This window comes from Humulus lupulus, chromosome 1, assembly GCF_963169125.1.
Source record: "Humulus lupulus chromosome 1, drHumLupu1.1, whole genome shotgun sequence".
Lineage (NCBI taxonomy): Eukaryota > Viridiplantae > Streptophyta > Magnoliopsida > Rosales > Cannabaceae > Humulus > Humulus lupulus.
This window is the reverse complement of record NC_084793.1, coordinates 308,537,801-308,558,115: the sequence shown is the minus strand read 5'-3', so window position 1 is coordinate 308,558,115 and position 20,315 is coordinate 308,537,801. Positions and strand designations below refer to the sequence as shown.

Genomic DNA, 20,315 nt, shown 5'->3' with positions numbered 1-20,315 from the left:
ATATGCCTTCACCTCGGAAGCATAAAGATGTTCAAAGCTTGACTGGCAGGATGGCAGCTCTGGGCAGGTTCATTTCGAAGTCAACGGACCGCGGTCTCCCATTCTTCAACTTATTGAAAGGAAGTAAAAAGTTCGAATGGACAGATGATGGACCCAAAACGGGTATGTTTAAATATTTATACTCGCAAGCGCACGAATCGTATTTATAGAATAGTGATCGTGTAAGCAAGGATGTCGAACCCAAAGGAGTTGACTAAAATCGAAAAAGAGAAACTATTTTAAACCAAAATTAATAAATTCTAACCTAGTTCCAAAGATTGATGCAAATTTGTAACAATAAAAATAAAATAAAAGACAATATATATAAATAAATAAAAGACAATATATATAAATATAAATTAAAAGTAGAAATCAAGATAGTAAAATAAGATTATTAAGGATTAGAATCCACATAATATAAGTTCAATAATATTTATAAGTACATTGATTCCCAAATTTTAGTGATAGTTAAGATAAATCAAACTATCATTTTCTAAATAGATTTATAATTTTAAGCACAAATTTCTTCCAAAAATATAAGACTTTTCTTCACTTTTCAAAATTATAATTTCAAAGCATTTAGTGTAGATCAATCTAATGAAATAACAAATAAATCAATGAACATTATTTATAAGGCAAAACATAATATTTTTGTTCTAAGCATGGATGTGTACAATTTAATGACACATCTTACACAAAGAAGATTATATATTTGCACTAATGAAGAACAAAGTTTAAATATGTGCTAACAATCCAAAATACATGATATTTAAGATGAAAGAAGATATTTGAAGAAGAAAATTCCATAAACTTTGTTGCACAAAATGGGAAATCAACATACAAAATAAATATTATCTAGTTACAAATTGTTTCATCATCACCTTAATAATCTTAAAAAGATTAGAAACACATAACTAGAATAGCAAATACACACTAAAAATTACAAACATAAATAGGAAAATTTGGAGGAGAAACCCCCAAATATTTCCTCTAAAAATACATAGAAAATAACTAAAAAGAAGAAGAAGATGAAGAGAGTTGAGAGGTTTTGAATGTGTAGAAACTTTGTGTAGAGTAACCTCTTCCCAAAATGCACTCCCTAAATTCCTTATTTATAGCAAAAAATGAGGTATTAAAATAATCAATTTAAATTAATTAAATTGATTAAATTAATTTAATTAATTATAATATGGTAAATATGGGTAAATTATAGGGTGTAATAATTATGTTTTGGGGTAAAATGTGTATAAAGTGGTGTAAAAATGTGGTATTTTTGTCATAGGGGACAAATGGTACAAAAGCATTTTTTGTGGGCTCAAAAAGTGGCATGCATGAGAATTGGCAGCTGTGAAATGGCATGGCAGGAGGCAGGCGGCAAGTGCTGAAAGCTCATGGTCTCTTGGTGCATTGATGAAGGAAATGCATTAGTGCATATGCTGAAGGAGCTTCATTGATTGTAGCTGCACGTGATGGTGAAGATGAAGGAAGTTGGTCATGACTCATGGTGGGAATTGGGTGCTTTGTTGGAAGGTAGGCAGCTGAATGTGATGGTGAGCTTCAGGAGGAAACTGTGGGGTGCTGGTGGGCCTTGGAGCTTGGGCCTTGAAGGTGGCAGGGCCCATGAGGCTGAAAGTTTTCAAAAATGCTAACTTTCTTATATTTTCTCCCAAAAATACCACTTTTCTCTCATTTTTCATTGCTTTCAAGAGCATAAATTCCCTACAAAATAAATATAAAATAAATCATAATACAATATTTTCAATTATAAAATAAATCAATTTAATTATTTGAAAATATTAATTATAACTTAATTATATTTTACATTTAAGTTCAATAATACAACATTTTTTTACCACTAACTTAACAATAATAATTCAAATAATTAACTACAACATTTTACAACAAAATAATTATAAAAACACACAAAAATCTATAAAATTAAAATAAGCCTAATAAATTCAAAATTACTTAAAAACTTAATAAATCAATTAAAAACTCAAGAATTAAGCAACAATTAGCACATAAAAAGTGGTAAAATAACTCTATTTTGTAGAGTTATCAACAGACGAGTGCGAGCTAGCCTTTCAAGAGCTCAAAAGGCACTTAGCCGAACCACCCATCCTATCGAAGCCTGAGACGGGAGAAGTACTGTTCTTATATCTCTCAACAACCGAACACGCGATAAGCGCGGTGCTCGTTCGAGAGGAAGAGAGAATACAGAAACCCGTCTACTACATCAGTAAAAGATTACTGGGGGCAGAGTCAAGGTATCCACTGATGGAGAAACTCGCCCTCAGTCTGATCCACTCATCTCGAAAGCTCCGCCCTTACTTTCAGGCACATCCTATCCATGTACTGACAAATCAACCATTAAGGCAAGTCTTGTCCAAACCAGAGGCATCTGGTCGACTCCTTAAGTGGGCTGTTGAGCTCGGACAATTCGAGATCACCTACCATCCGAGAACAACCATTAAGGCACAAGCGTTGGCAGATTTTATAGTGGAGTGCACCGGTACAGCCGACGACGAGGTAACAACCACGGCCCACGAGCTGTGGAAACTTTGCGTCGACGGGTCGTCAAATGAAAATGGAGCGGGGGCAGGAGTTATTCTGATCACTCCTGCAGGGAGCAAATTTCACTCTGCATTAAGGTTCGGCTTTAAAGCATCTAATAATGAAGCTGAGTACGAGGCTTTACTGGCGGGATTACAAATAGCAAAGGAACTCAAGGCCAGAGCTATACATTGCTACAGCGACTCTCAGCTCGTAGTTAATCAAATCTTGGGAGAGTACCAGGCTCGTGGCACAAAAATGGCAGCTTATCTGGAGAAGGCAAAGTGCGCATTGGAGTTTTTTGAGTTTTATGCAATCGAACAGGTTCCCCGAGAACAAAACTCAAACGCAGATGCCTTAGCTCGCCTCGCCACCTCCACCGAAAATGAGGAGCTAAATGTTGTACCCATAGAACATTTGTCAGCACCCAGCATTACTGAGTCAGACAAGGAAGATGTGTGCATGATCGAGACAGAACCGACCTGGATGAGCCCGATCGTTGAATACCTCGAAAATGGAATTCTTCCAAAAGATCGAAGTCAGGCTCGGAAACTAATGTATCAACTTCCTCGTTACACCATCCTGGATGGAAGGCTATACAGAAGAGGGTATTCCATGCCATTGCTCAGATGCGTGACTCCCCCCGAGGCAAAGAAGATTATTGAAGAAATTCATGAAGGGTTTTGCGGAGATCATACCGGGGGGCACAGCCTATCCAAGAAGATTATACGCCAAGGATATTTCTGGCCAACCATTAAAACGGATTCTTTCGAGTTCGTGAAAAAGTGCGACAAGTGCCAGAGATTCGCCACGATACCCCGAGCTCCACCTTCCGAACTAACCATGTTGACGTCCCCATGGCCTTTTGCGGTATGGGGCATCGACCTCATAGGCTCACTCCCAATTGGCAAAGGAGGAGTAAAGTATGCGGTGGTCGCGGTTGATTACTTCACAAAATGGACAGAGGCTGAACCACTAGCGACCATAACTTCAAAGAAGATCCTAGATTTCATGGTAAAGAACATCGTATGCCGATATGGAGTGCCAAGAAAGATTGTGTCTGACAACGGAACTCAGTTTGACTGCGACTTATTTACCAACTTTTGTAACAAGAACGGTATAATCAAGAGCTTTTCGTCAGTGGCTCACCCTCAGGCGAATGGTCAGGTCGAAGCCGTTAATAAAACTCTCAAGAGTTCCTTGAAGAAAAAGTTGGAAGAAGCGAAGGGACGGTGGCCTGAGGAATTACCCCAAGTCCTTTGGGGATATAGAACTACAGCTCGGACATCAACTGGACATACCCCATTTTCTCTAGCATACGGCTGCGAGGCAATGTTGCCCATTGAGGTCGAGATTCCAACGATTCGAACTCAGATTTACGACCAAAGTACCAATCATACTCAGCTCGAAGAAACCTTAGACTTGATCGAAGAAAAAAGAGAAGAGGCTCAGCTGAAAAATGCTGCTTACCAGCAACGGACCACGAGATATTTCAATAAGAGGGTTCGAGACCGAAAGTTCGGAGTGGGAGACCTGATTTTGAGACGAGTATTCTTAGCAACCCGAGATCCAGCAGCAGGAGTACTCGGACCAAACTGGGAAGGACCATACCAGATAGAATCAGTCATCCGCCCTGGCGTATACAAACTTGCGAGATTAGATGGGAGCCTCATACCACGAGCATGGAATGGCGAACACCTTAGACCTTATTATCAATAGTATAGGAAAAGTGTTGCCTGTAACCATGATTTTCTATCCACGTTAGTTTGCTTTTGAATTTCATCAAATAAAATGTCTACTTTGTTTCACATGTAGTTTATTTTTATTTTTGCAATCTCTCTTAATTTAATAACCTATGGTCACACTCATAGGATATTAAGGGGGCATCATTGGTATACATACCTCCAGCTTAAAAAATAAAAAAATATAAAAAGTATTTGGATATAACCAAATACGCGAGCTTAGATAGTTCGGACTTAACCGAGTTATCAAAAACAAAAAAGTATTTGGATATAACCAAATACGCGAGCTTAGATAGTTCGGACTTAACCGAGCGAGCTTAGATAGTTCGGACTTAACCGAGTTATCAAAAACATTAAGTATTTGGAAATAACCAAGTACGCGGGCTTAGATAGTTCGGACATTACCGAACTACCAAAAACCAAAAACGTTTGGAGTTAACCAGATGTGCAAGCATAACAGGTTTGGAACAAACCAGCCAAATTATCGATCGATGAAAAATGGGAGCCTAAACCCATCACGAAATATGTCAAGATCGAGGCTGGAACATCTTAAAGAAAAATAGTTTCGAACTCATAACCTCGGAGCTAAGATACTAAGGATGAGGAAAAGTGACTAAAAAGATAACCAAATCATTCATATTACATACCATATAAGTACTTTCGAGTTCATGGTTAAAGTAATATCCGACCTTGATAAGTAACGAGGTCGGAAGCGGATAATTCGAATAAACTATGCATGAATGCATCGAATTTCGAGCCTAAATCCAAACTATGTTTGTATGCATAAATAAACATAACCGGTTCATCAATTATAAAAATGTGCAAAATATTTCGAGCCAAGAAATGTAAAGCATGTAAAAGAATAGTTAAAGAAATTGTATCAGCCCCACGGGCATAAATTACAATAATTACAGAAGGGGACGCAGCCCCGATAACTGATCTCCCCGAGGTCAGATTCAGTGAAGAGTAGTCTCCTTGGCCTTCTCAGCATCAGTGGCACCGGACCCCTCAGGACGAATAGCATGACTATCCTCCTGAGCTTCCTCCGAAACGGTGCCCGGAGCAGCCTTTTCCTTCTTGAGCTGTTCAGCCTTCTCTTTCTCAAGCCGTTCAGCCTCTTCCTTCTCGAGCCGAGCATTCCATCGTTCAAGGAACGGCGCCTCGTGGGGACCCAAAAAGCTGGTGTCCAGCTCTTCGTTATAAGCCCACATCCGGTACATGGCTGAGTCGACCGCCGTTTCCTTCTTTTCTTTGAACTCGGCAGTAAGGCGGGTTTCGATATCCTCCATGAAGTCGAGGGTGACGGCCTTGTCTTCCTCGAGCTTCTTATTGGTCTCCCGAAGCTGGATGTTATCTCTCTTTTGCTCCTCGAGTTCATTTTTCAGCTTCCCAAGCTCCTTGGCCATTTCCTCACGCTCCTTAACCACTGCCTCGAGCTTAATGTTCGCCGCCCTCAGGTCATCATTCGCTCTAAGGTGAAGGTCCCTCTCCTCTTGGGCAAGGGTCCTGCTCGAATGGACCTCGTTATTCAGCTCGTAATTGAGCTGGGCAGTGAAAGCAAGAGCCTGAAAAAAGGAAGAAACCATCATTAGCCTCGAGACAGTATGAATGTAAGCAAAGGGAATATAGGATACTTACCGCGGCAGTGTGCTCGATACTCTTCTCGTACAGGACAGTGCGGTCCCGAGTGCCAGTTAGACACTGCCACTGAGGAGCCTCGAAATTGCCGTAGCTCTGGCCAATCCGGGACATTACATCCGAGATCAGCGTAGACCCGTGAGGACCGGCGGCATTATCCACCATATACGAATCCATATGGGTGGAAATGGTTAGCTTCTGAGCTCGGGAAGCAGAAGGTCTTTTGACGAGCTGGGTAGAAGGCATTTGACCCACCACAGGAGGTTGGGATTCGACCACGGCAGCGATACCAGTCTGCGAGGCCGGCGCCACCACAGAGACGACGGCCTGCGAGGGTGGTATCGTCGTGGGGACGTTAGTCTGGCCAGTCGACGCAGCAGCAGAGCTCGAAGCCGGCGGGGGAGGAAGAGGTGTTTTCCTAGATCTCTTGGAGCTTTTCCCAGGCTGACTGGTTGTCAGTCCCCTTGCCCTGGGGCGTTTGCTCCTCTTGGCACCCGCATTGTCGATGAGGGCGTCGAGGTCGGAGTCCATGTTGCCTGCACAAGTCATCACAGTGAGTCAGTAAAAGAAATACAAGTTACTCCAACACTATATAGAGTGGTGAAAGAAAAAACCTAACTGGAACTTTCCCCCGAGCTCGGGCTTGGGGACCATGAAATTCCCCCGTCTTCAGAAGAGGCGGGGGGAGGGCCTTCCCTATAAGTTGGTGATAACCTTGAAAGGTCCCTATAATCATTGGTCCCATACTGCACAGCTATCCCATTCCACATCTCGTCTGTGGTATACATAGTGTCGTATTTCCCGAGCCCACTATCAAACCTATGGATACAGTCATCTACCCAACTCCATATGTAGAAGTGATATCTATCCTGTGGGCACGAGACTAGTCTATTGGGCCTGTGTTTTAATAAAGTAGGAGACCACATTCGCGAAGTAGGAAGGGTTTTACCTCCATCGGAGTCCGAACCAGAGGCTTCATCATTTGCCTCGTTCCCTGACCGCAGACTTCTCGAGCGAATTGGGAGAGGTGCTTTCCTTTCCCTCCTCGGAGGAAGGATGCCTGTGGGCAGAGGCACTTCCTCCCAGCGTTCATATTTGTTACTGGACCAGTCAGAGGTCGACTGGCCCTGTCCCAACAAGCCACAAGCTCGAAGCTTGTCCTCATGTAGCAGAAATGAGAGAGACCTCCTGCCATAAGGGAGTCGGAGCAGGCTCTCTCTGTGCTCCTTCATTGTCTCGTCAGGGGTGGGACGCTGAAAGTTAGCTGAAAGGCGAGATACACTTCAACTAAACATGGATTCAAGGGCTAAAAATTCGAGCTCAAAAGTAGAAAGTAACGGGAATACTTACGAATTCGCCTAAACGAACGATGTCGAGACGGGAACAGACCGTCTGTCCAGAAAAAATCCCTCTTGAAGTCAGGAGGATGGTTTGGAAGATCTTCAAAGATTTTTGTCTCTTTGGGATAGCTCGAAAGATAGTAGAAACCATCTCCTCCCCGAGCTCGGGAGGGATTACTCTTCAAGCAAAAGAGATATAAAATCTCTTGGGGTGAAGGACCTGTCCACCCCTGCTCGTGAAACAAGGACCTCAGGGCAGACAGCACCCTGTATGAATTGGTGTTGAGTTGGAATGGAGCCAACCCAACGAAATCGATAAAGTCCCTGAAAAAGGACTTCAGGGGCAGCAAAGCTCCTGCCTTTAAGTGTTCCTGGCTCCAGGCCACGTATTTCACACTGGAGTCGCGGCCCCCAGGAGCGAAGCAGCTCCGTTCATGCCTTGTCGGAGCTCGACACTTCAGTGTGTCTAGCGAGCTAAGGCCATGAATGGCCAGGATGTCAGTTATCTGGTCGGAGGTGGTAACCGAGCTCTGGTAGAATTCGGCTTCAAACATCTCCCTCCTAGGTTGCGAAGACGAAGGTTCCGCCATTAGGGAAAACTGGAGTTCCCCCGGGTGGTATGCTACCGTGACTTTTAACGCGGGGTCGAGGGGAACTGGCCTAGGTCCGGGGTTCGGCTCCGGATAGATGGCTTCTCGGAGAACCCTTCTCTTCTTTTCGATGACCTCGTCTATCTGGCAACGATAGTGGGCTCGAATGTCTTCTTGCTCCCGTGCGATCTCGTATTCTTTAATCCGACGCTGGTTCCGGGCAAAGATCGATTCCGGGCTCGGAGATTTGGGCTCGTAAGGAATTGCTCGTAGTGACCCCCACCGTCTTTCCGGATTCTGTGACATCTAACGAGAAAGAAAAAATGGTGAGGGCCATGCATGCAAGGATCACGAGCTCGACAGAATGAGCTCGGAGATTTAAGGACAAGAAACTAAGAATTTAGACCTTCACTAAGGGGTCAGAGCGCGTGTTCCACAGGGAAGAAAAAGAACGTGGATGATTTTTTTTTAAAATCCCGAAATTCAAGGGAAAGAAAGGTGGCGGTTAGCCAGGAAAGGGCTTTTTCGGGTTTCGTGTAATTGTCAAGAATAAGGGTTTTTACCCGAAAACTTGGTGTACAAGAAACATAGCCTAAAATTTTCAAAACCCAGAAAGTTGAATCAAAATCCAGAAAGTTGAAACCACATTCAAACGTCGAATCTGGATATAAACCAGAGACGAACTTCCAGAGTGAAAATCCAGAAAGCCTAAAAACCTATCGGTTCAAACCCTCATATCGCGTCATGCAAAGAACACATACTAACATACACAGCAAACACAGTATAAAAAGAACAACAAAAATGGCGTACTTACACAGTGATGGGGAGTGCAGCGAAATCGTCGAGTGGAGAAGAGGTTGCAGGAAAGAACTCACTGACTCGTACAAACCAGGATTCTTTTGCTTCTTCGGCCTAGAAAACATGCAATGAGCATAAACTGTGGTAAGAGGTTTAGGGAGTGTTTTTCTTTTTTCTGGTCTGTGATGAGCAAATGTGAAGAAGACGAAGAGGGGGTCTTGTATAAATAGGTGGGAAAACTGGATTAATCAGGAGCGTTGATTAAAATGCTCATCAGATCGAATGGAGGGGAGTCGATGATAAGATGGCGCCGAAAAGCTGTCAGACGAACGATCGTGGGCATGTTCCCAAGGTACTCAAGTACCTAAAGTGAGCAATACCCATCTGGCACGTGTCCGTTTTAAGAGTGTGACGGTATGGTTCCCGAAAAGAGTAGTTCAAAAGTTTCCTTCTCTTAGGATTCGAACAAATACTTTTGAGGGGGCAAAATGTTATACCCAGATTTCGAGCCATAGCAAATATGACCTCGAAAGCTGAGTTCGCATTAAATGGTCTCGTGAGGGTTAGGGTATGCTCTACGATTGTAAATCGGAGCCTGCAAAGTATGATACAGACCTCGAATGTACTGACCTCGAAATGAACTCGATCTCGAAAGATAGCTCTGAGAGCCCCTCATCTTCAGGAACAACTTCGGAGCAGGGGTCTCGAGCTAGATATGCTATCTCGAAAGCGATGTTAGCTCGGGAAATGTCAGTGGCTCGCACAATGACATGAAACCTTAGATGCTGAAGCCTTGGAGATACGCTATGATCATTTTGAATATCTACAAGTATTGTAGATATAGGATGTAATCCTCATTTATTGATATAAATCCCCAAGAATCGTGGGATATTGTTTAGTCAGTTGTGCGTTTCCTGATCTTTGGGAAACGTTTCCTTGTATATCTGATTATTGGCATTTAAGGCCATTTATTTTTATTCACAAAAGAGTAACTACCCAAAATATGTGGGATAGTATTCTGCATCCTTCTCTATAAATAGAGAAGTCATGCACCATTGTAAAGGACCGAATTTCTGATTCTTGAGAGAAAACTCTGGAGAATTCATGCTAAAGAATTGTTCAGAGATAATCTTGAGATTAATAACAGAGACTCGTGGACTAGGCAGATTTAACTGCTGAACCACGTAAAAACCGTGTGTCTGATTCGTTTGTTTTTTTTTAGCCATTGTCTTTAATTGTTTACGTGCTCTCTTCTTTTATCTGTTGACGAAAAACGGCGTCAACAGTGATAAAGAAAATATGGGTGCTAATAATTTGACTGATCAAGTTTAAATCTTCTTTATTCAATATTAACAAAAACACTATATTTTACTTAATAATAAATCATCTATTATTATATTTTATAAATTAATTTAAATTATCACTTAAATTTTATTTTAAACCAAAACAGTCCTATAATCATTTACATACCAAGATTAAAAAATAAAGTAAGAACAAACACATATATCTTAACAATAGATGTCAAGATTTACATACCAAGGATACTAACTAAAGGACTCAAAACTCAAATATTATACACTAAACAAATACAAAATAAATTATTCAAAAAATACAAAAGATATTAATTACAAAAAATATATCCACACCTGTTGAGGGTGTGCCAAGGTCGTGTGTGTGTCGGGGTCGTGGGTGTGTCGCTGTCCTGATAAAAAAAAAATTAATACCAAAAGATACTCGAAAAAAATTCAAACCAAAATAATATAAAACTAAGTAGCTAGTATAAAATACACTATTATTCACCATTGAAGATGATTAAAGGAGAGAGCACAAAAGTAGCTAGTATAAAACAAGTGTTTCTATACCACTTACAACAATGACATACACAAGTATATTTATTTTAGTCAATTTATTAATCTAACTTTTGCAAGTGCTTAAAATGCATGCACTTGTTTGATTTAAATTAAAATAATAAAATCAATTACATTGAGTAACTAAATTCTAGGAATTAAGTTTATGAAAGTATAAAATATGATATGGATAAGTTACATAAAAAAATATAAAGAAATTTATTATTGCTGATATAAATGAAAGCTACTAACAAATATATGAAATAAAAACTTGACATGAATAGAAATTAAATTAAATTATTTATTTAGATAATATTATATCAAACTTTTATTATTTAATTCATTAAATTATTAAAAATTAATCAAAAATTAAATTATTATTTAAATAATTATTTATTCTTAATTTTTTCTACTTTTATTAAATATTATTATCAATTTCTATATACATGTAATTTATAACTATTTAATATTAGATAATATTATTCAATAAACAAATTAAATTAAATTATTTATTTAGATAATATTATATCAAACTTTTATTATTTAATTCATTAAATTATTAAAAATTAATCAAAAAATAAGTTATTATTTATTCATAATTTTTTATACTTTTATTAAATATAATTATCAATTTCTATATTCATGTAATTTATAACTATTTAATATTGGATAATGTTATTCAATAAACAAATTAAATTATATAATTTAATTAGATATTATTTAATTAATTAAATTAATAAAAAATAATTAAAAATAAATTATTATTTATTCATAATTTTTTATAATTTTATTAAATATAATTATCAATTTTTATATTAATGTAATTTATATTAAACAATATTATTCAATAAACAAATTAAATTAAATTATTTAATTAAATAATAATATATCAAACTTTTATAATTTAATAAATTAAATTATGAAAAATTAATAAAAAATTAAATTATTATTTATATAATTATTTATTCTTAATTTTTTTATACTTTTATTAAATATTATTATCAATTTCTATATTCATGTAATTTATATTTAACAATATTATTCAATAAACAAATTAAATTAAATTATTTATTTAGATAATATTATATCAAACTTTTATTATTTAATTCATTAAATTAGTAAAAATTAATCAACAAATAATTTATTATATATATAATTATTTATTCTTAATTTTTTATACTTTTATGAAATATAATTATCAATTTCTATATTTATTCTTAATTTTTTATACTTTTATGAAATATAATTAATATTTCCACAATACAATATTTAAAACCTTATACACAAAATTTACAGATAATAATCTAATACCCTACCAACCTCATCACTCAGCCACAACCCCAACCTCGAAACCTCCTGACATCACAACCCCAAACCCATGCCCCCGGTCCACCCACAATCTCAATCCCCCCGACCTTAAACAACACACACAATCTCAATCCAAAAACTTTTTTTTTTCCTGTCTTCTTTTTGTAAATATAGTGCAAGAGATAGGAGAATAAGACATTTCCTAAATCTCTCAATAGTTGTCTCACTAACATATATGAGCAAAATTTTTAAAAAAATCTAAGAAGCACCAAATAAAAAATCTAACACTAATACGTGGAACAAGAAATATGAACGTAAAAAATAGGCAAATATCAACACATTTTCCATGGCAAAAGCAATCATTATTAATAATATCAATCAATATTAGCATTTTTTACAAATAATAATAACAATAATAAAAGAATCTGTTCAAATAATAATCTCAGAGATTTAAAATATAAATTAACAAATTAATCTGAGAATTAGAATATGAAAATGGAGTTTGCTTGCTTACCTTTGTAGAAAGCAGCTAAACCAGAGAGAATCAGATTGCAGTGCGAGCAAAGAGCCCTGAACCTGGACATATTTGACAGAGAAAGCAAGAGCAGAGACAATGAGACTAAGAATGAATAAGAGAAGATGTAACACTACAAAAAACTCCACTTTCAGTGACCAAGTTTTCAACGACTAAATTGAGTTAGTCACTAAAAGTTAGTTTTTGCGACTAATATTTAGTCGTGGAAAGATTTAGTTGTAAGACAAGGGTTTAATTGTACCAAAACAACTAGCGACTAAATTTTTAGTCATTGTTTAATTTGTTTAGTGACTAAATTTTTTGTTAGTCAGTGAAACTTTGGTGCCAAATTGTTGTTTTGGCGGGAATCCTTTGTTTCGGTGACTAAAATTACTTAGTCGCTAAAGGATGTGTATTTACGACTAACAACTAGTCGCCAAAAGTTAAATAATTTTTACCAACTAATGATTTAGTGGGAGAAAACGTTAGGAATTTATAATTATAGATAGTTCACATTTACCAACTAATTATTTAGTCACTAAGAAGAGCTAAGATTTAATAATGAAAAAAACAAAAGCAAAATTCATTGCCACAAATTGTAATTTTTTCTCAACTAAATACTAGATTAATAATAATGTAAGTATCAAGGAAGCAAACATAATTATAACATATGGCATATCTTTCAAAAATAAACAAATAAATATTACATAATCTCACTTTTATTTTCTTATTACATTAAAATATATTTTATTTGACAAATATTAATAAAATTTGTTAAAAAAATTTATTAACCTGAATAAATATAAAATAAATTGATTAATAAAACGAATATTAATATGAATAAAAAAAAACTAATTTTTATCATCACCCATGATAGTCTCGTAAAAAAATAAGAAAAATCCATTAAATCAAAATGTTGACAAAGAAAAATGACTACAATCAAAATAATATAATGTACTAAGTCATCCATAAGCGTAGTAATAAATAAAAATAATATAATGTACTAAGTCGTTCATAAATAAGTGATCGACATCAATTGACAGTTGCAGGTGGTGGCGGTGGTGGTGGTGGTGATGGCGGGGGTGGTGGTTGGAAGCCAAAAACAGGATGATCGCTAGGTATGTCCATAATGTTCTTTAATTGTTGCAAAAACTCGTGTCGTTCATTTCTTACCTCTTCAAGAATCTCATTTCGTATTGTTTCTCGCATATTGGCAACACGATCTTCAACTATTTTCTCAACTTGGTGGTCTGATTTCTTTTTATTAGGGGCGGGTCCTAATCCAGGTATATGACCACATCTCTCATTACCCAAAACTTCAGCAAGAATTTCATCCTCCATTACTTCTTCGTTATTCTCTTGACGTTGTCGCCTTAACTCATCCATTCGCTCCTGTAATTTTAAAACAAATAATGTTAGAAGAAAATTATACAATATAATTTGGAAAAATATAATAAGTAAAGACATACATATCGTGTCCTTGCTTCCTCATTACACCAACCATTTTCCACATTCCAATGGGTACCCCTAAATAGCTCAATTTCCCCAACATTATTAACTGAAGACTATTCAAAAAAAAAAAAAATTATTAGTATAAATATTGAAGAGAAAATAAAGTCATTTATGTCTTGTAAATAAACTTACTCCTTTTGTTCGATGTTGAAAAAAGACTTGGATCCACCTCGATGGTTATACGGTACTTTAGCTTTATTTTTAGCCGCTGAGACCGAACGTTTCTAAATAATTTAAAAATAAATGACATTATGTTATGTTAATACTATGTCATTAATTAAATATATGAAAATATAAATTATACCTGCCAATTATCATTGTTAAAGATATTGTCGCATAACCAACTCCAATCTTCATCTGTAACTCTAACATCTGTAGGTCGATTGATTCGGGGATTTTTTCCATTTTTGACAACATCTTTGTAGTGGCAATGAAGCTTTTGTCGATAATTTTTGTAACGATTTGCACAATGGCGTTCAATGACATCATACATGGTTCTTTCATTATCAGGTTGAATGATGGATTTATCCTACATAAACACACTAAAACAATTAATATTTTATGGATAGAGAGATGTTATATAGTAGAAGAAATAATATATGAATAAAATAAGTAACCTTAATACGAGTGTGAATCATTGCCTTGTCCTCTTTTGAAACTTTGCTCCACCCTTTCACTCTAAGCGGTGCATGATTTCGTACTATGAAACCAACTTCAGATGCGAATCGTGAAGCATTGGCTCCGGTAGGGTGAAGTTCTCCATCTCTAGCTGATATTGGTATTTTTTTTTTTGTGTCAGCAACAATTTTGCTCGTGCCTTTACTCCTGTTAGGTCCACGAGTTCTTTTCTTGGGTTGGGCTATTAAAAAAGAAAAAAATATCATAAAAACATTAGATAAATATACTAATGCAAACTATATAAATTTAAATATTAAAAAAAACATACCAATAGATTCTAAATCTTGTTGCTCATTGTCAGTACTTCCTCTTGGTTGTGTTGTAGTAGAAGTATTAACTCTTGAAATAGGTAGAGGCAGAGTAGTAGCGGGGATCTCCGATGGTTGTTCAGAAGTACCCTGGATTGACGGAGTGGTATTGGGAGTCTCTAATGGAAACCGTTTTGGTGCCATTTTCCTATAAAAATTTAAATAACTAATTTTTAAGTGTTACTTAAACTTTAAAGTATAAAAAGTTATAAAATAACATAAAATAAATTACTTATGAGCTTTCATCAGTTTCATCTGTATTTGAACATTCGCCATGTTGTAATTCCTCATCGATATCCTCTACATCAGTCTCATAATCCCCTACATCATCGTCGTCACTTTCCATGACATTAGCTTCATTCAAAATTTGATCACTATTATTTATTTCGAGATTAATATGTGATGAGTTAATCTCTATCATCTCCGCGTTTTCATGGTGAAGAGGAATTTCAACATTTGTATCATCAAATGTTATTTCAATATCATTTGATCTCTCTTCTTGGTAAGCTTCAGTACAAGTATTAGAATTCTCGTCTTGTGCACCTACACTTTCAAGTATTATTTCTGGAATATCCCATAAGTGGCGATGATTTACCTTATCCACCACCCTCCATTTTCTACCAAATTTATAATCTTGCAAATATAATACTTGATTTTCTTGGTCTGCAAGGATGAAAGGTTCATCATTATACCATTTCGAGCTCACATTTATGCTTGTGATATGGTATTGTTGGTGTTTTCTTTTCTTTTTGGTATCAGTGTCATACTATTCACACTTAAAAAGTACCACTTTGTGGTCTAATATGTACAATACTTCTAAAATTTGTGTTATGACACCATAAAAAACACATGTATTGCCACCATGTTCACCCTCAACCCAAACACCATAATTTTGAGTGATTCGTCCAATGTCCCAAATTTCTGTGTGATACCGCACACCATTAACTATACATCCATTATATGAGAAGATTCTTCGATCTGGCATATTTGCAAGAGCAAACATTGACTCACTAATTTCACGAGGAGATGATTTATATTTTGCAACAATCTGTAAAATTATTTAAGATATTAGTTTTTAGTAAATTTTATACTTAATTTAACTATGTCTAAAAAATTAAAATAATAAAAAATACTCACTTTTTCTTTGAACCAAGATGGAAACTCTAATTCTTGAGCTTGAATGATGTCTACTATGCCTTTAGATTGTAATAATTGCCTGTGCTCACTATTAAACAATGACATAATATAAGTATTTATGAAAAATCTCAAATATATATATGTGATGAAAAGAAACCATACTCAATATAAGGTTGCAACTCGGCACAATTATTTAAAATGTACCAATGCGCCTTGTTATACTCCATAGGTTGTAACTCGAGTAATTCTTTTCTACCAAATAGTCTCATAGGTTGATAAAAAACCGATAATGTTGATGTATTTCGTACTTCATTGAGATCCCAATTACGTTCTGGACGATTAAATCGTGTTTCAATCCCATGAAGATACATTGAACAAAATGTTAAAGCCTCATTAGCAACATATCCTTCAGCAATTGAACCTTCTGGTCGTGCTTTATTCTTGGCTAATTTTTTCAAAAAACCTAAAAACCTGATTATGAAAATTCATTACTTGGGAAATAAATATTAAATTTTAAAATAAGACGCACACTTCAAAATATATTATTTTACCTTTCAACTGGATACATCCAACGTGTATGTACAGGACCACCCAACTTTGCCTCGGAAGGTAAGTGAACTGCTAAGTGGATCATGACATCAAAAAATGCTGGGGGAAAAATGGATTCAAGCTTACAAACGCATTTTACGATTCCTTGTTCTAGTGAATCCAAGTCTTCAACATGTAATGTTTTTGCACACAACTTTCGAAAAAATAATGAGAGCTCAGAAATGGCAAGTAGCACATCTTTTTTCACATATGGTCGCAACCCAACTGGCAATAGTCTTTGCAACAAAACATGGCAATCGTGACTTTTTAAGCCAGTAATCTTGCCTTCACTTATGTTGACATTCCTTGAAATATTTGCAGCATACCCATCTGGAAATTTGACTGATGCTAACCATTTGCAGAAGTTTCTTCGCTCAACTAATGGTAATGTGTAACATGCTTATGGTTTAAACCATTTATCTCCTTGTTTCTTTAAGTGCAATTCTTTGCGTATGTTCATCCTTTGTAAGTCAAGTCGTGCTTTTTCAGTATCTTTTGACTTCTTGTCTATGCATAACATTGTCCCGTAAACACTTTCACAAATATTCTTCTCGATGTGCATCACATCCAAATTGTGTCTTAACTTTAACTTTGACCAATACTCTAACTCCCACAAAATGCATTTTCGATTCCAAATAGGCTTATTTTTTTGTTTGTCTCCATCATTCACATCACACTTTAATTTTTTTCTCTTGTGTACAACTTCTTCAGATAATTTTCCATTATCTTCTTTTGGTATTTTTCCTGGTATAAATTCATCAACAGTATCCAACTGTTTTAAGATATCATCTTCTAATAATAATTTAGGAGGAGGATGATTCTCAATTTTACCATCATAGCGTTTATCTTTGCGCCATGGATGATCCAAAGGAAAGAAACGACGATGCCCCATATAACTAATCTTACCTAATATCGGAAACGAAGAAGCATCCACATTACAAACAGGACATGCCTTGTAGCCTTTTGTGCTCCACCCAGATATTGTACCATAAGCTGGAAAGTCATTTATCGTCCATAATATTGCAGCACGCATCATAAATTCTTTTTTACTCGATACATCGTATGTTTTTACACCTTTTTCCCATAATTCTTTTAGCTCATCAATTAGGGGTCGTAAGTAAACATCGATGTCCTTTCCTGGGGATTTGGGACCAGGAATTAATAATGCCATTATAAAATTATTTTCTTTCATACATTTCCATGGTGGCATGTTGTATGGTACTAACACAACAGGCCATATACTATAGCTAGTACTCATATTTCCAAATGGATTGAATCCGTCGGTTGCAAGCCCCAATCTGACATCTCTTGGGTCTATTGCAAACTCTGGATATTGTTTGTCAAAATCTTTCCAAGCTTCTCCATCTGCAGGATGTCTAAGCACACCTTCAGTATTTAGACGTTTTTCTTTGTGCCACCTCATTTCTTCTGAAGTATGCCGTGACATAAAGAGTCTTTGTAGACGTGGAGTAATTGGAAAGTAATGCATTTTTTTTACTGGTACATTTTTTCTCCTTTTCCCCTTGAGTTTGTATCTTGAAAATCCACAAATAGGGCATTCAGTAGCATCCTTATGTTCTTTCCAAAATAGAGTGCAATCATTTTCACATACATGAATTGTCTCATAGCCTAATCCAAGTTTGCGTAACATTCGTTTAGCTTCGTAATGAGAACTTGGTATTTTATGGTCATTTGGAAGAACTTCACGAAATATATTAAGTATCATGTCAAAAGCTTTGTTACTTAATTTATTTAGCACCTTGATATGCATCATTTTTACCAAAAATGTTAGAGAAGAAAACTTCGAACACCCAGGATATAACTCTTTCTTTGCTTCTTCAAATAGTTCTTTAAATTTTGTCGGTTCATAATGAGATTCTTCCTCTACAATTTCTTCATCTTGAAAAGTTTCAAAATTTATTCCACCAGCCACATCTTGAATTGCCTCTATCATGTCGTCATCATCCTCAGAATCTACGCTATCTTCATTTATGTCAGACTCTAATTCATCAACATTGAAGCTAGAACTAGTCTTGTCCTCACCGTGGAATACCCAATTTGTATACGACTTAGAAAATCCATTGACCCATAGGTGTCGTTCTACAGTTTCTAATTCATAATAATAGAAGTTCACACATTGGGTGCATGGACAACGAGTTTTATTCTCGTCATTCAAGTGACCACGTGCAAGTGTAATGAAATTACTAACCCCATTGGTGTATTCCATGGACAATTTATCATTGGACCATATCCAATTTTTATCCATTGTTATTCATATACACTACAAAAAAAAAAAAAAAACCCCACTATTAAGTGGTCACAAATTGTAATTACCCCTACAAAATATACAATACAAAATGACAATTTCAAGCTAATTGATATAGGATTTTAAGGGTTTGATTGGTTCGTGATTGAAAAACAATAGTTTTAAAAACTGTTACTGAAAATATATTTATGAACATATGATTGATTCATAGTCTGTGAATTGTTTTGGAGTTTTAAAAAGTTGAATCTGTGATTGGTAGAAAATCTGAAAATATAACAATATCAGAATATGTGATTAGTTCAGTTAAATCCGAAAACTAATTTAATAATTGTAAAGAAATATTACATGATATTAAATTTTAACTTATCAAACTAAATTTCTTTATATCATTTACATACAATACTATTTTATATATATATATGTTATTCTTTTCAAATTTTTACTTTTAATTATCAATAATATCCTTATATCTTTTAATATTTACATTATCTATACATTGAACTCTAAATTTTTTTTTGTATCTTTTTAATTTATAATCAAATATATTATTTTATAATTAATACATAATTATAAAATTACTTGAATTTAAGTAAAAAAATGCTTAGGGTTTGATTGGTTCTAACAATTGAAAGAAACATGTTAGAACTTTACCTAATAGGCTCTAAGGCAAAAACTTATTCTAAAACAAACATATCTCGGACCTATTTATTATGACTTCTTATGAAAAATTATATAAGTCTTTATTTATTATTTAGAGTGGGTTTCTATACTTAGAAAAACAAGTCATCTTTATGTTCTAAGCGTGTTTCTAATCATCCTATATGACTTAATTCTCAGGCTCGAAACTTATCTTTGTTCCAAAGTTAACCATATTGAGGGAGGGCTGGGATCAGTAAAATCGTTCCCACTACTATGGCCCCCTAACTCTCAATAAAGAAACTTGGTTCATTGATTTGTATCCACCCTCACCGAACTTAGTCATTATTCATTTTATTTAGTATTTATTATGATTACAAAAATATAATCAAACTCATACATGATAAAAAAAAAAAACATGTTATTTATTTGGAAAGTTTTTCACTTATTACAATCATAAACAAAGAAATAAATAAAACAAACAATGAAAACTACTATTCTAAAAATTGGGATCTTCTACATCTGATCCTTCATCTAACATATCGTCATCTAAATTTTAACTTATCAAACTAAATTTCTTTATATCATTTACATACAATAATATTTTATATATATATATGTTATTCTTTACAAATTTTTACTTTTAATTATCAATAATATCCTTATATCTTTTAATATTTACATTATCGAACAATAATGAAATTCTATTTAATAATGACATAAGTTATTTGGTGCTAAAACAAAAATTAATTATAAAAAAAATACATACCTTAATTTGTTTTCCACTTCTATAATTTGATATCTTCAGCAAACTATAAAAA

General features: G+C 35.3%; 1 protein-coding gene across 1 annotated transcript; it reads right to left on the bottom strand.

Annotated features, from left to right (window-relative positions):
• Window positions 1-15,099: 15,099 nt before the first annotated feature.
• Window positions 15,100-18,858, bottom strand: LOC133781794 (uncharacterized). The gene is made up of 6 exons (XM_062220875.1): window positions 17,006-18,858; window positions 16,556-16,897; window positions 16,209-16,475; window positions 16,005-16,092; window positions 15,800-15,915; window positions 15,100-15,484 (listed from the first exon to the last, which is right to left on the bottom strand). Exons 1-6 carry the CDS (start codon window positions 18,856-18,858, stop codon window positions 15,100-15,102), a joined length of 3,051 nt encoding a protein of 1,016 aa, XP_062076859.1.
• Between the last annotated feature and the right edge of the window lie 1,457 nt (window positions 18,859-20,315).